Source organism: Galendromus occidentalis, unplaced genomic scaffold (genome assembly GCF_000255335.2).
Source record: "Galendromus occidentalis unplaced genomic scaffold, Mocc_1.1 scf7180000075554, whole genome shotgun sequence".
Taxonomy (NCBI): Eukaryota; Metazoa; Arthropoda; class Arachnida; order Mesostigmata; family Phytoseiidae; genus Galendromus; species Galendromus occidentalis.
The window spans coordinates 186,118-202,741 of record NW_003803544.1 but is presented as its reverse complement, the minus strand read 5'-3'; the positions used below and the strand labels follow the sequence as shown (position 1 = coordinate 202,741).

Sequence of the window (16,624 nt, the reverse complement as noted above, 5' to 3'; positions counted from 1 at the left end):
AAGAAAGAAACCGCAGTTGCGCCCAGCTTTGTGTTCTACTTATCAATTACGTACTTATCCTGACTCAGCGACAGTCACACATCTGTCTGTTCGATGATTCTCTGTCTACCGATACCGCTCCGGACACTAGGGTGTTACATTCGGACATGTGGAATCCGGATGTGCTTTTCCGGGAAGGGGAGACGGAACCTCGACTGCTCTTGCAGACTCTCTCTCCCAGGTAGGATTACTCGATGCACAAAGCCTACAGTTCCCCCGACGGGCCGACCTGGATCAGTTCCATTCACCATCGCCATCGCGTTTTTTTATCACCTGAACTTCAGCTCGCGATGAGTTCGGATCCTCATTCTTAGGTTGCAACTCCCGCCCTGCTTTCTCCAGGAAGAGGAGCCCCCATTCCTCCGCCCATCTCTGAGCTGGCTGGATGCCTGCTCCAAAGGGGGCTGCCCAGGACCGTGTCATGTCGTTCGAAAAATTGCTCCGTGAGACCTGAGCGGGGCGACCGTATCGGGCAGATGGGGGAGCGAATCGAAAGCTCATAATCGTTCAATACGACCCCAGTGTCAGACTAAAGTGCTTCCCAGAATTTCAACTCGACGGGGATTCCTGGAAGCTGGGGGTTTGGTACCTGTGAGGAGATCGAGAAGTGTTCGGGGCGATGCATCGAGGGGCCGGAAACCACAGCGGAGCTTCGGGGCACTGACAAACGTGCATGGCGGGGAATTGAGAACTCGCGAGGTGACGCAGACCACAAGTCCACAAGTCCTCAGAGAGGAAGGAGCGAGCATCGCATGATCAGCCCCAACACTGGACGAGGGGGCAGCGGAACGTCGGCCGACCGAGCTCGGGGATAAGATTTTCCTGTTCGATATGTATCCGGACGTTGGAGACTTGTAGGTGCTCAGCCTCTGTCCCGACCTCCACGCAGAAGGATGTCGAATCAAGGGCCCTGAAGGATAAAGTAGCTGTTCTCCCAGTCAGATTCCTAGAGAGAGAAACAGGAACCTACAGCCGACCAGAGATCGGAGGTCCTCAGAAATCTCGAAATTATTCATAATCAATCGCGATGGGGAGGCGCTCTCGTTATCATTTGGCCTACGAGTCGGGGTCAACGAAAACAGCCTCTCGGTCTCAATCTTCCCGGGAGAAGACGAGACGTCTAGTCTTGGTCTTTAGAAATCGGATCGCAGAGTGCTTACATTTTATTCCCGGGCAAGTCCATGGGCCTCCCACCATCAAGGGTGAGTGTTCTTCGTTCGGGTAAGCAGCATTGGACTCCCTAGTCGAAAACGTAACGTGGGAATAGTCGTCCAGAGTGCGAGTGACATCGCCGAGACTCGTAGCGGGATTCGGTCCTCGGTGGTTACGCAGAGGTTGCGTGATCGGCCTTGGCAACGAAACCTGCATCGGAGGTCAACATCGGATTCCGTGGATCGCCTGAATCCACTGTGACTTCGGACGTTTTAGGCTCAAGCACCAACGAGATAGGCGAGCGCGCTAAGCGGTCTTAGCTTCGCCGCTGCTACGCTGACTTCATCCCGAGAGGAAAATAGGTGGTTTACGACCTGCAGCAGGCAACTTCTTCCAGAAACTGCGGGAGCGGTAGTCTTCAAAAGCTCAATGACATCAATGCTCTTCGAACGGACGTCGGTGTGCCATAGATGGCTTAGGTCATGACGTCATGACAGACTCATTTCCGGCTGCAAGTCCGTTAGTTCTCAGTAGCAGGCCGCAGATCGGAGGAAAAGCTCCTGTGCCGGAGCAAGATCGGAGAATATGGAGCTAGCGAAACATCAATCTACATCGAGAACCTTCATCTGTCGTATTTCCAAGGTGGGGAATCTGATCCGCACCTCAGGGAACGACACACGCACCGTCCCGATTTCTAATTTCTCTGTCATCCGAAGCTTCCTCGGCTCGAGCCCTGAGCCTAGTACCTCCCAATCCTCCGGCTGAATCAATGCTGTGCAGCCTTGGCAGGTTCAAGTCGCCCTCATTGCGGAGACTCGACATTTCAAAAACTCCAACTGGATTCTAAATTTCAACGAATGTCCCGATTCCCCTTCGTATTCGAATCAGAATCCGTGAGCATCTTATGGCACCCGTCCGCGAAAGACTCAGATAGAATATGTAGGAGCAGTTCCGGCTGTGACCTCTTTCAAAACATCTGGATAGACTGGATGCGAAGAAATGCACGATACTCGGAGAGCAATAAGCGGTCTCCGGCAGAAGATGCCCATTGACAGTTCTGCTGGCGCGGCGGCCGCCGCCGATCACCCCGTCTGGTCCTTGTCTGGCCATTGTTCGGAGACACCGTTGTTCGAGCGAGTCCGTTTCTGTGAGCGAGTCTTTCACCTCTAGCTGAAAGGAGGCGAAGCTGAAGAAGGAGGCGGTGGAGAGGAGGGAGAGCTCCACTTCTGCAGGTCCCATCTACATTCAACACTCGCGCTGCCGCCGCCGCTCCAGGAAAGACCCTCGTACGAGACAGTCTACGAAGGTAGGTGGTTGATTTCTCTTTCTTGAGTAGGAGAGAACCGAGTCGTCTGTATCAGGTAGGGCGCTACCGCCAGCCGGCTGCCAGGTTTCAGAACACCAGGTGGAGAGAATGTGTCGAGGTTCCTAAGGCGATCCGACATCCGACCTATCCGCTGGCTGGCCTAGTACCCGGTTGCCTAGTTCGCATCGAGTCAACCACCGAACCCCCTCTCCCTGCGAACAGCTGTGCGTTGCCGCGGCGGCAACTCGGAGCAGAAACGCCGCTGTTAGAAAGGCATCTAGTCGACCAGGTAGCCGGTCACTTGTGCTCTTGGCGATTCACTCACTCATTCATTGGGTCGGTAGATCGGTCAGTCAGTAAGCCAGTCAGTCAGTCACTCACTCACTCTATCTGCCCTCGCCCGTGAAGTGGCGCGTGATTGACGTCTCTCTGCGTGCTTGCAATCCTCTCTGCATCATGTCTGTCTCTCCCTCCGTTCCGGCGCCGTAGACAGTGGCGGATGCGTTCGAGGACAGCGCGACGCAGCATCGTGCATCTGTGCGTGCGTGTTTACCAACATGATCAGCCGGACAATGTGCGAGCGGATTCGATGAAAACTTACTAATTTAAGTTCCCCCGTGCCTAACCCCGGTGCCATACATTCCTTCGAATCATCGATTCCAAGCCGAGCAAACCCGACGAAATGTGCGAAGCCGCGGTACCCACCCACCGTGAGTCGGGAGAGCCCCGAGAGACTCAACTGAAACAAATCTTCGATCTGTGCGACCGAGATCGGAGAGGCTACCTCGACAGAGATGAGTTCCGAGAACTGGGGCGAAAGTTTTTTGGGGGCTCGGAGGAAGTAAGTCAGCCTCGATCTTACCTTTAATCAAATGATAGTCCGCGCAGAGAAAATGCATAGGTATCAATATTCCGGTCTTCTACTCAGTCGGTGAAGTGTTCCGCAGTCGTTATTCCTGGAGTTCCGTCGGAGTTCTCGCGATCGTACGGGGAGGAACTCCAGGAGGATAGGAATGCAGGTTGTTAGAAGTCAAGGGCTCCTTCGGTTCGCGAGAGGATAGCATGAATAGCCGACTGTAGTTTAGGATATAAGCGATCGGCCGACTCGCATAAAACCGCGTTTATTTGTTTCGTCTTCGGAAGAGCTTTCAAGATAAACCGTATGAAGTTCCGCGACGCTTTCGAGCCAAACAACGATAATTTCGCTCGCGGAGCTTCTAGCACACCTCGCTGAAAGCGAATTGGACAAGGATCCGAACCACGCGAATTAATGGTTCGGGTAAGTGTTCCACCGTTTACCCTAAGTCGAGTGCGAGGGGATCTGCCCGAGCTGTCGACGATCGTCCAAGAGCTGCACCGTAATGCTCAGCGAAATTTTGCTTCTGTCTCGGTACGGTCTAGCATCTAGCATACATGGGAACGTCCGTCTCGGAAGCCACCATGCGCGGAGAGTGCTCAGTCCTGATCGTAGCGATTCCTCCCGTACGGAAATGAGTCAGATACCGTGTATATGTTTCCGGATGGATACACGATCTCTAGGCAAACAAAAGGGATCCCGGATCGAGACGATGGAACTCGAGGAATTCAGAACGAGCGGTTTCTGATCTTGAATTTACTTTAATTCTCGTGTAAGTATGCGTATCAAAATTCAAAACAGAGCAGAGGATTCCTGAGCAGCCTGTCTTTCAAACTACGGCATGCAGATCCGTTAGGGTGAGGTAAAACGCAGCGGCCTGTCTTGAGCGGGACGTCTTATCGGAGATATTTTTTGTGGATCTATTCATACATTTCCTTGGGCTCAACTTGGGATCGACAGGAAGAGTTTCACAGTCGAATGCTCACCGGATGGGTGATTTGTACCTCGACGCTGGTGACGGTGGCCCAGCTTCCTACAAAAGGTGAAACTCCGGGAGAAAGTCTACAAAAACTACGATTACTATCAAAATAATCATTCCACGGAGCGTTTCGCTCAAGACTGACGCGCCGGGGGCAAGTTTGTTTCCACTGAGTCGTCTACAATCGTCCGAGGGAAACACTTCGGCACTGCCTCAGTTTTGTGGCTCTATCAAAATGACTTGTTTGTTTCTGGAGAGATGCAGTCTGCATTCACTCGCTAATCATCCCAAAGGCCTGCAGAGTGTTGGAATCCGAGTCAATACGAAGATGAGCGCTTCGAGCGCTCCCCAGTCGCTCGAAAGCGATACCTGGGAAAACGGCTGCTCGGATTAGTTCAAGGATGCGAAAGCTGATCCAGTACGGAACGCCCCCGCAACTGGCGGTTCCTCACGGGGCTCCGATATGAGAAGCAATCGTCATCAACGAAATCATTGCGCTCCTGATTCTCTCTAGTCGATACGCCGTGGAAGAAGGAACAGCTTTGCATTTTCCTTCCGATGCGGCTGTTTGCCTCGGGCTCATGGTTTTGGAACTTTCGAAAGAGTAAAACGACGGCGGAAACACGTAACATAGTTGATCACCTGGCTGATGTCATTCACCTTGACTTTGTCGGCACTCTGTAATCCAGGAGATTTTCCGAGCTTTCGCTCCGAGTTTCGGGAAATACGGCGATCCGCGCGGATCCAAGTGATCCGTCCGCAATATTCATGAAATTTGACCCACGACAGCGATGTCGACGATTGCCCGGAATAATTTAAAGTTTCAAGATATCAACTCATTCCGAGACTCTACAGACTCAGAACGGAGTAATTTTCGTATGAATTTCGGCTTCACAATGACTAATGTTCGGATATTTCCGAAGCGATAGCCTATGTGTAAATCTGTCAATTGGAAGCAGCTCATAAATTGAAGATCTCCGCGGGTCGGAGTTTCCGAATGATCGTCGTTGCTGCTCGCAGGCGGATTTTCATCGACTCTGCCTGCATCGCGAGTCGTCTTCCAGAACGTCCTTTCGAGACAGCTCTCTGATCCCCTGTGCGCTGCAGGGGGCGCACGGTAGGCGCACACTTCGTATGGTGCCTCATGCCTGACTCCACTCGGAGGGTGTTCTGGAATGTTTCGAAAGTGACTTTCGTTGCAGACCGACTCCTCCCCGTCTCCGGTTTAGAGAATATGTCCGAGGTCTCGAGCCGACAAGGGGTTGGATGATACCGGGGTACTCGAAGCCGCTCATTTTGGTTCTTCTTCTTCCCGCTCGTTGTCTGTTCGGAACGGATCGATCTTGTGTCTCCGCTGTCAGAGGGGCGAGGATGAGTCCCTTTCTTCGGTGACGATTCCAGGACGATATCCTGGTTCCGTCCTAGCCTCGGTGTCCGAGCACACGAACTTCTCAATGATTGGATGAATGTCTTTTCCTCTCGAAAATTGGATAACGCTTCGAATCTGATGAGTTTGACGCACGGAGCCATTGATGGAGCTCTCCATATACAATATCCAGGAGGCGTTGCGCGAGGCTCGACCTCCGGTGAGATTGAGATTAAGGGCGACGATAGCGGCGAGAGACATTTGAGGCATCTTCACTCCAATGGTTTCCATTATCTTCCGCCCCGTAAACCCTTCGAATTAGACTCGTGGCCACCTGTGAACCCTCGCCCATCGAGTCCTATGCGGAGCCGAGGGAAGCCATAGACCCCCGGGGGCTCCGCAGCAAGCTCGTCGGAGACCATCGCCATCCACATTCTCAATAAGGAGAAGGATCTCTCGATTTCCTCTCAGCTTTTACTGTGCTGGGCAGCAGAGTCGCCTCGTCGAGATGAGTCGCATACTACCACCGTGTACGAAAAAGGAAGATGAAATCTCGAAAATAGCGTTATCATGACAACCGATAGCAAAACTGATTTGGGAGGCAATTTCCTCATTCGAACTCGGAATCAACTTAAGTCCTCTGTCGAACGGGTTTTTGATGAATTGAAGAAGTTTCCTTCCGACTGCGTTAAGGTCTACTCGGAGCGAGAGCGGCTCGACGATGCGAGGTCTTCTATTGACACATCGAATAGGTCGGCATTGACCTCTCGAACTAAGGCCGACCACACGGAGCTAGAGCAAACTCTGTTCGATCAGAACATTCAAGGACAGCGCTCCACGAGTTACTCGCCCTGTTCTGAACTAGAGACGGCTCGCCTATTCTCGCCATCCACCTATTCTCCGGATAGGTGGATGGGGATGAAGGACTCCCGATGTTGCCCCTGCTGATTTCCCCCCCCCCCTCCGTGAGAATGCCAACTAAGTTGAGCAGCAGGTCTCATCGACAAAATGGCATTAATCAAGAATGGACACTTTCCGTTTGCGGAGATCGTTATTTTCCTGATCCATTTATCGCTGACCTATACCGGACAACTCACGGATTTCGCGCGTTTTCCCCGCAATTCTCGAAAGCGGTAGCAGCAGGTGTATAGGATACATCTATAGCGATGACTTCGAATATCATTCATTGGGTTTCCGTGTCGCAAGGGTTCACATTTCCTAAGAGGTGTTGCTCCCGAGAAAAACGGAAGGACCGCTCGAACCCACACTTTCATTCGTTTCTCTTCTCTCCCCGCAGCAAATCAACGTTATAGTTAACTATTTCGATCCGGCGGACCGAGGCGTCATAACTTTCGAAGACTTCAGCCGAGGAGTTTCCGCCATCAGCACTCTCACCAAGCACAATGAAGACGGTAAGCAACACTAGAGCTCTGAAGAAAGCGCTTCGACGCTTCCGAAAACCCATCCCGAGCTGAGGAACCAGAAGGTTCATTCACTACTTTTGTTCAGTCCGAGGGCTCTAAATGAAACTCTGCTCTTCGGGTGGCTTTGAGGAGAGTTGCTTATCCGAGGAGAAATTCGCGGACAGGAGCTGCACACTGTCTGACCTTAATGATCAGAGGAACTAATCAAGAGTGCGAATGGTCTACCTAATCCTTGATCGTGACGATGAAGTTGAAGGCATTGCAAGGGGCAACGGGGGATGGAATTGCCTTCAATGACGCTAATTAGATGCTTCCATCTTGTATCACATAGTTTCCTCCCACCCACATTGTAGTATGACGATTCATTTAGAAAGGATAAAGTGTGTCAGTGTCACATCAGCGGAACATGGCACATCGGTTAGCCACAATCGTTGCTCATGATGCCGTTCATGATGAAGGTCGGTATGGTCCGTTGATCATTGTGTAACAACTCATTCAATGAATGCCGATATCGACGTCATTTCGATTGTTGTGTGCGCGTTGCCATCTGTTCGTGCCTCATAGCTCTCTGATACGATTGCGCGGATCCGATTTCTGTGACAAGTCATGCATCGATTCACGGTGGTTTCCGGCACAGGAGCATATCTTCATGAATAATTATCGTTATGATTCTCATTGTTTCAGAGTCATCGCCGTCAGCGCCGTCGTCGCCAATCAGCCTAGAATGTCATCGAATCCCGGTGAGAACCCGCGCTCTTGAGCTATCCGTAGTCTAGTAGCCCTCCAATCGGACTTTGACGTATCGAGTTTTCCGACTACCCTTCAGGCTTCACGCGTTGTGCCTGTGAAGTGGTCTGGCTAGTCGATCGATGGCTGAAATCGCATAAAACACTCATGGGAGACTTTTCACTCGTTCGGAAATCGATGACTCCATCGAATGTCCCTCGCCTGTGCTGAAGGCTCGAGAGAAGCCACACGACGACGAGTCACGTTCGATATGGGCGACCAGTGTCGCTATAGAGCGGCACGCAGCCGATCAGCATTCGGGGAGCTCTTCCATCTCTCGATGATGTGTTAGTCTTGTGAGGCACAGAGTTCTGCCCTCCGAGCACGGGAAACAGTTTCCGCGTGTCGCGCTGATATCATTCGATCCCGCACCGAGCGGCAAGTTGAAAAGATTGAGAGGCCTAAGGTCGGAGCGAGAACTAATCCGAAACTCTTCGGAGCTGCTTCCCAGCGAAATTTAGCGATCGGTGCCGTTCAGGTGTCGTTCTCGATCGAAAGCGGAAGTGTCCAATGGGATTCCGGGGAAAAGCTCCCTCGTAACCAGAGCTCTCGAAAGACCAATTCGCGCACTTTTTCCTGAGGATCTGCCCGTCCGAGTCAGATATTCCTCTTCGTTGCTTCTGGAGCCGTAGCTTCCCGCCAATCGTTGATTATCCTCGTGATGCGTCGGAAATCCGATGTGAACCCTACCAGCTCACCGCTTACTCCGTCCGCTGCCCAGCAATTAATCTGGGTGGCAGAATTCGAAGCTGGCAGCAGAGTTTACGCTCTCCCGCAAGCATGATCTTTGAAGGACGATCGGATCCAGATGATTTAATCTCTCATCGAGAGTCCCGAGGAGAGCACGAGGATTGAATTCTCGAGGTCGCCGGGACAGGGACTTTTTTCACGGTTACAGATTATCTCACCTCGGAGGTATTCGTTTGCAATCCTGATATATCTATGGGAAGCTTTGAAGAGAGAACAGATAGGTTCCGCCTCTGATCCCCCGTATGATCCTGTTGTCGTTGGCTCATTTGTTTCCATCGGAGCAATTCAAGCATGACAACAGGTCTAAACATTCGAGATCCAGAGTCTGGGCCATATCACCACCCACAGCCTGCTCGTAATACGACGAACATATCGAGCGAGCGGAGTAATTCTGAACTTCCGAGGCATCGGGACGCGTTTTAATGAGGCCTGATCGGCCTCCAAGAGAACACGGTGATTCGAGTTGTTGGCGGTCCAGAAATTCCGCGGTGGGTGCGCCCGAGTGGGAAGCAAGCTCTTCCATCCCACACCGATCCGGACGTTGATTGGTTCGTGGACGGGCTGCAACATGAATTCAGATTTGAAATGTGGCGCTTTTCCGTGGCCGCCAGGTTGGCGGTAGTCCGACGAAGTTCGCCGTGACACAATGGCTGCCGCCGCTCCAGGCAGCAGCATCAGCTCCAGCAGATGATCTGCTCATAGTGTGCTGGGCTGGGGGTGGCGTGTGATTGACAGTCCTACATCGTCGAGAGGCACCGAAATCTTCTCTCGCCGTGCTCGTTGTGCTCCAGTGTCTTGTGCTCACGTTCTGGCCCAGAGCGGCAGGTTGTCATCGGGGGAGAAGCGCCCCTTCGGCTACGCTCGTATCCACTTCTCCTATGTGAAACATCTGACCACCATCGTCGTTGAGTTTCCGCCCGTGGTCGTCGAATGGATATCGGCATCCCGAAAGTTTCTGAATGAAGTTCGGACCTGAGGAAGTTTCCTCACCCTCGTCGTCCGATTTGAGATGCTGAGCGCTTTAAATAAGGAAAAGGTAATTTTTGAATCTTCTCATCCACTGGAGCCCCGTGCTCCGAGGGCTGAAGTGAATCCGCTGCTGCGTATGCTTCACACGGGACAGAAGCGGAAATTCGAGCTGGCTTTCAGCTCAGAACTGCAATTACTGTCGCTGAATAGTGTTCTCGGGTCGGTGGACTCCTTCCGAGATGTGACAGATCGGACGTTCAGCAAGAAAGCAAAAGTTCTCCGCTTTGCGGAACTTCTCAGGAACTCGTTCGACGAAGGCACAAAAACACCGTTTCGTCCGAAGTGTCTTCCTTATTTGGCTGTGTATGGCGATGAATCATGAAGTTTGCTCCAAGATCCGAACGCGACGCTCGGACTCCGTGCGACAAGGATACATCGATTGTCTTTTAGTCAGAATTTAGAGGAATACCGATGTGTGTTCTCTGGAACGAGGCTCTTCTTGCCGGGAAACTACTGGGAGAAAACAAGCGAAATCATGTGCGTCATTCAACTGGAATAATTTCGATTACGCAACTCAGCTTTCTGTCGGAGAGCTTCGCTCATCGACTTCTCCGGCGAGATTTCTGAGACGGCTGCCCGTTGTTCCAATGAATGGATCGGTCCGAGGATTTCTCTCTTAATCGACTCGCGGGAACAGTATTCGCGGAAAAATATTACAATATCCCCGCAACAAACAACGGAACTTTTCTTCTTCCTGTTTTTTCTCTAGACGGCATCCTGATGTTGTCGATGTCGTCGACGCTTTGGGAACACATCAATGCCAACCGAAAATTGTCCTTGATTGGGATGGAAAAAAACTTCGCTATCGCAATGCTGAAGTCGGGCGTAGACAGTCACTCACTCAACGACGGACTAACATCTGTCACGCGAACACGAATTCTTGACTCGTGGCGGAAGGGGCCCGGTACAAGTTCTTTATCCGGAAGAAACTTGAGCCACCGTTTCTAGGAAGGGAGAATGAAATATCGATTCAGTAATACATGTTTCGATTTGAGTCCACACTGGCCCAGACCGCCCATCAATGGCTTCTGCTGCTGACGACATCCGATTCGAGCGGGAGATCGAAGATTCGCTTCCCGAAGTGAGCTAGCTCGCCGAATTGAACTGGATCCCAATACCTTCGAGGGTGTCGCTTCAACTGGTGCCACCTGTTGAGCTCTGTTGTGTGTCCCGGCGGCGGGAACTGGTATCTCTGCGTCGTGTCCGAAGCGACCGATTCGTATGAAATCGGTCGTCGATTGTTGTCGTTTTTTGACGGTCCGACCGATCGTTCACGGTGCTAGTTTTTGTTCCGCAAAGTCCAGTCGACGCATTGGAACAAGGTGGTGAACGGAGACTTTCCAACGGGGAGGAAAACCTACCTACATGGAATGGAACAGCGAATGAGCTCGGCTGAGCTGCTCGCTCCGGAAAGGCGACTTGCACCTCGTGTTCCGACAGCATTGTTGACTCATTTATTCGATTTTATTGTCCTTCATGAATGTTCATTGTTCTCCGATCGTGTTGCTGCCATGCGAGGAGTCTTTGTCATCTCTGCTGTTACTTGAGAGAAATCGTTCGATGGATAGAATTTCTGGAAGATTTCAAATCACGTCCCAACCACGTACTTCTCGGCGGCTACTTCTTTCTAGAAGAATGGTGTTGGGCCAAGACTCTTGGCACAGAAGCCTCTCTTCGTTTCGTAATTCCATGTTTGTGCAATGGAGGCGTGTGAGATGGAAAAATTCACGACTTTGGAGAAGTAGTTCGGACGATGAGGTAAACGAGCGTATAAACATGATTCCGACGGCAGTTTTGCTGTATCGGTCGCTAATCCCCTCCGTCAACGGTTTCGGGAACAAACGAGCCGGACCTACTCGACTTTCGCGCTGAATAGAACTGCTCATCTGTGCCTGTTGGGCAGGGAAAGTTGCGGGCAAGCTCAAAGTTGCCCAAGCGTCGGACTCGTTTTATTCTTCTCATGCTTGGGGAAGTTTCCCAAAGAGATTTCATGTCGCGAAGGTCCGGCTTTGGAGTCGATTGAAACAGAGAATCACCGTCCTGGATGAGGGGCACTCAGGAGTTTTCAAATCCAATTGAGTTGGGCTCGTTTCAATCACGGTCAGGACGACGGACGCCTACGAACGAGGCAGCGGCAACAATCACGAGACCCGAAGCTCAGGCAAAACAAACGGCGGATAAACCCAAATGACTGCTGATGGCTCGACTCCAGTGGCTGGCAGGCGCGCGACGGGAACAATGGACGAGCAGATTGTGGGCAACGGTTACGAAGGTTTACCGCTAAGTCGTTTCCCTTCATTAGAATCCGTATCGTAAACTGGAATTCCAGTCGTAGCGGTAAGAGTAGGTAGCAAGTAGCGAAGATTGTTAACGAGTGTCATTAATGCGAAATCCCCTTGAAAAGACCCAGTACTTCAGTCTAATGGGTTCTCTCACTGCGTCACTTTCTCTTGCGGTTCCCGTTCCACTACCAGCGAACGAGATGGCCGGTCAGATTCTCATTTCGGTAGGTAGGTAACTCGGACTTCTGTCGAATGCCTGATCGAATAATAGATCTCATTCACCAGAGCTCGACGTGAAAGAATTCTTTACGGATATCATTATGATTCGGACGGTCGAGAAAGGTCGACGAAAACGAAAGAGACTTCCTCTTGAGGGATTCTGACTTCTCAGACCATTATTCTGGTCTTTCGTTCCCGAGCAGGGTTTTCCCGACATTATATTCCTTGATAGAGCTAGATCTGTTGTAGAGTTCGGATGAACGCCTCCCCAAAAAGTCCGAGAACTCCGCTCACGAAGGGTTTTCTGTTTCAGAATGAGAGCGCAATTGCTTCTCCGAGTGCTGACAGCACAATAACGTCTTTCCTCAGGGCTCAATCCCCGACGGATTCGGGGTTGGACGAGCGGAACGAGGAACGCTTCGAGTGCGACTATGACGAGGACTTGAACGGCAACAAACGAGTCAGTGACTCTCTGAGGTGAGGAATTTCGCTAGAAATCGTCCACCAGTATTCCCGGATTCGGATGCTCGGGGAAGCCGTCTTGATGAATTTTCGACGACTCCTGACAGCGTCGCTAACGACCGAAGATGCGCCGATAAAGACCTTGACCTGAACGATCCACGGGTTCGAGACGGAGCGTAGAAAAAACCGAAGTCACTGAGAAAGTTCAAATGAACGGCGGAATAAAGACGGGAACGCGTCGGTTTCATTGCGAATATTCATGAGAAAACCCTTGTAACCGTTGAGGTATTTCTTCCCAGAAGCCAGGACAGTTTCCGGGAGGGTTCCCCCAGTATCCACCGATTTGCCAATAGGAACACATGGAGTCGAACGAGCCTTAGGAGAAGTAGTTGGTCAGTTCCAGTGGCAGGGTATCGCTACTCACACGACAATAACACGCTAAACGAATTATTCCGCACCTCATCGGGATTCACGGATAGTGACGCAAGAACGGGAATTAAGCATGGTGGTGGTGGTGTGTGAACTTCTACCCTTAGCTTCCTCGATTTTTCATTCATCAACACTGAGTGGGGTGGGGGAGCGTTTTCCGGGAGCTTTGAGCTGGTTCGAAATAGATCAAAAGCGGAAAATACTTTTCTCAGTATCGGTCTTTCTGTCATTAACATGAGCCGGTTATTGACGTAGCGAGAGCTCTATTGCGTTGTCATGGCTCCATAGCTCCGAGTCGGTCTGATCAAATGTTTCGATGTCGAAGAGCGGGAGGTCAAACTCAAAAAAAATTCGCTTTCTCCCGCTCCCTCAGTCGTCACCGCTATTACCCTTGCGGCGCGTTGGGCTTTTGTGGAAGACATCCAACTCTGCTTAGGGTTGTGTGCAGGGCTTCAAACTTTCGTTTTTGCTCAAATGCGTCTCCTTCTTCTTCACGTCCGAAATCTCATTCACGATGAATCGAGGCAAAAGGAAACGATGAGAAACCCATAAAATCGAATGTGCTCTCCTCGAATCCATCACCCTTCAGGCTCGCATTATTGTATATTCAGTTTGCGGTCGAACGCTAGTCTCCTTCCAGATGCGCTCAGTCGCCGCCGCCGCTATGCCTTTCTCAATCGATATTGGGACACTCCCCATTTGTTGGGTGGCTCGAATCCCGGAATAACTTATGACAAGAGCTTATGAAGTCTGGTAGCACGACCGATCCGCGATTCACTAGTTGGAGAATCGAGGAACTAGTCTGGTTCTAATCCTTCTCCTGCTCTTGCCTTTTCAGCTCAGCGAAGTCTCTCGGGAACTCCTTCGGGAAAGACTTGTCCGCCGCCGCCGTGGCGAACGCTTCACTTAATTCTGCGCTCTCCAGAAGGTAGAGGCTCTACTTGTGTTCAAGTTGTATCCAATCCGAGAACGAGCGAATTTCGCGGGGAATCGTAGTTCTAGACTCTGCGATTCCCCATCGGGCCAAAACGCAAGTTGTTGCGGTCCCCAAGAGCGCGGTCCTCTGCAAAGCCCAGCCTTCATCATGGGATCCACCCTCACTGTTACCGCGATACCAGATGAGCCTAATTAATATATTATGTCCTCGACTGCAGATCATCATTTTCATTCGGAGGAGAAGACAATGAAGATGCCTGTTCATTCACGGATCATTCCCAGGTCGTCGACGACCTCACCGATAAGGTTAGATCCTCTCGATTCTAATCGATCGATCAATCGTCGTCGAACCGAATGGAACGGTCTCTCGGTCAAGAAAATATTATAAAGAGCCTCGGTGGCGTTGTCCTATTCTATCCCTCGCGAGACGTTTTCCTACGGTCGGTGCCCCTCTAACTTCCACGCAGCTATCTGCTCGCTCAGCGAAGTGACTTGAGATCAGATAGAGTGATTCACCCATTTTGGAGAACGTCATCTGATGCTCTCTTCGTATATCATTACTGTGCTTATCTTATGATTCTACGTCTCTCACACTCGGACTCAGGTCGACAGGCCGAGTTTTCTCAATATGTAGGATGTAGAAGATCGATTCACTGGTCTGCGTGAATGTCAAACGTTTCTTCTATCGCAGGTCCAGGTCATGGAAATGCAAATGTCGGTTCTGAGCGACGACCTTTCAACGAACAAAGATCTCTACCACCGAGTCAGACAGGAGAACTCGAGTCTAACTCAACGGTAAGGAGGAGAACCTTTCCTCGAGAATCATACGAAATTTGAGCTCCGCCATTCCACCGAAACGTAATCGTGGTTCTCCATTTCAGGATACATTTGCTGGAAGAGAACCTGAGAGAGCTCGAAGTCAAATCCGACGAGAGACTCCGAGACGAGCGGCGCCAGTTCACACAAATGATCGAACGCAAAGACAGGGAGCGATCCCTCGAGGTGGATCAGCATGTCAACAAAATTCTCGATCTCCAGGTAAACTCCACGGCTTCTGCCGCGATGGGAAAAAGATTCCGGGGATCTGAGCTCCCGGTAGAGCTGCATTTCGCTGACAATAGTGAGCTCTTGGGGATTTCGATCCAAGATTTTCCATTTTTCTACAGAAGGAGCATCTGGAGACGAAAGAAGAACTCATCAAACTCCGAGCAGTCAATGAACAGCTGCGACAAGAACGAAAGGTGGCAGTTGAACAATGTGCTGAAGCTCAACAAGAGCTCCAAGCGGCCAAACAAGATAACAGGGCACTTCAAGATGTGAGTTCCGCTCAATCGAGCCTGTTCCTGAAAGGGGGAGAGAAGGATTCCTGAAACAGTTCGACTCTTCTATCGAATCCTTAAATTAATTTCCTCATGCAGATGACACGGAAAGAGCGGGAGGATAACCTTAGAGAGAAGCAAATGTCTCAGGGTGTGAGTATTTTGGAATGAAACTGCCCGATTTCCTCCGATCCCCATCTTTCTCCTTCTGAGACTGAATCCCTTCCAGATTGTACAGGAACTTACGCAGAAGATTGAGGAATTGCAACAGTCACGGATCAAGAATCTGGTGAATCACGTGAGTTGAGATTGCAGTTGGAAGACGCATCCAAATACCCCGGGGAACGCTCCTAGAGTCTTGTGTTTCTTCCTTTCCGCAGGATGGCAATCCGCTGCGGGAACGGTCTTCGTCCTTCATTCAGAGTCTTCCAGCCCACTACGAGACCATGGAGAAGGAACTGGAGCGCCTAAGACTCGACAATCGTCGTTTGAAAGAGAAGAACGAGGAACTTGAAGAGGAACTGATGGAGCTCAAGGTTAACGTCTGTGGAAGACGTGAGGAACCGAAAGGGAAAGATAGCATGGATGATCCATTCGGTGTTCACCCCTGATTTATTCGTTCTAGGTCGGACGAGGACAGCGACTCCTTCAGGACGGGGATCCGGGATCTCAGGACAACAACTGGGCAGCTGAGACGAATAATCTCGCGATGCTTTCGAAGGAAGAGCTTCTCGAGCAGCTCCTGAAGCTGAAAGACACCAATATTCATCTTAGAGAATATATAGGCACTGTGCTCTCGAATATCATAATGACCAACCCACAAGTTCTGGAACGGAAGAGCTGAATCGTTTGCTTGGAAACTCCTGTGGGGAAGCACCAGACATGTCGGACATGAACCAAGTTCTAATGTGTCCGGTGCGTTCTCGCTTGGGGGGCAGAATTGCGAGTGAAGGGAGAAGTTGAATCGAAGGAGGAAACTACTATTTTTTCGCGAGACCTGTTATATAAGTTGAATGAGAAGAGTTACTGTTGCCGTTGGCGATATGTCTCCTGATGACTCGCCTTACATTGTCTTCAATCTTAGTCTCTATCCGAAGAATCGCCTTGCTCGGAGAGAACGCCGTCGAAATATACTCTTCTCCTCTGAGCATTTCGTTGGAGTCGTGGACGGCGATGAAAGAATTACGCATTCCATTTTCAATGAACCAGCACCCCACCGATCAAAACATATCCCGACGAGTGTATTCGTTCGCGCCACCATTTTAATAAGCAAGGTATCGAATTCAAAAT

General features: G+C 50.8%; 1 protein-coding gene across 1 annotated transcript; it reads left to right on the top strand.

Moving 5' to 3' along the window:
* Positions 1 to 14,270: 14,270 nt before the first annotated feature.
* On the top strand, positions 14,271 to 16,621 carry LOC100898870 (rab11 family-interacting protein nuf). The gene is made up of 8 exons (XM_029111058.1): positions 14,271 to 14,321; positions 14,707 to 14,810; positions 14,897 to 15,053; positions 15,182 to 15,331; positions 15,434 to 15,487; positions 15,564 to 15,632; positions 15,715 to 15,870; positions 15,960 to 16,621. The coding sequence occupies exons 2-8, from the start codon at positions 14,716 to 14,718 to the stop codon at positions 16,176 to 16,178; spliced, it is 900 nt and encodes a 299-aa protein (XP_028966891.1). The 5' UTR covers positions 14,271 to 14,321; positions 14,707 to 14,715; the 3' UTR covers positions 16,179 to 16,621.
* The last annotated feature ends 3 nt before the right edge of the window (positions 16,622 to 16,624 follow it).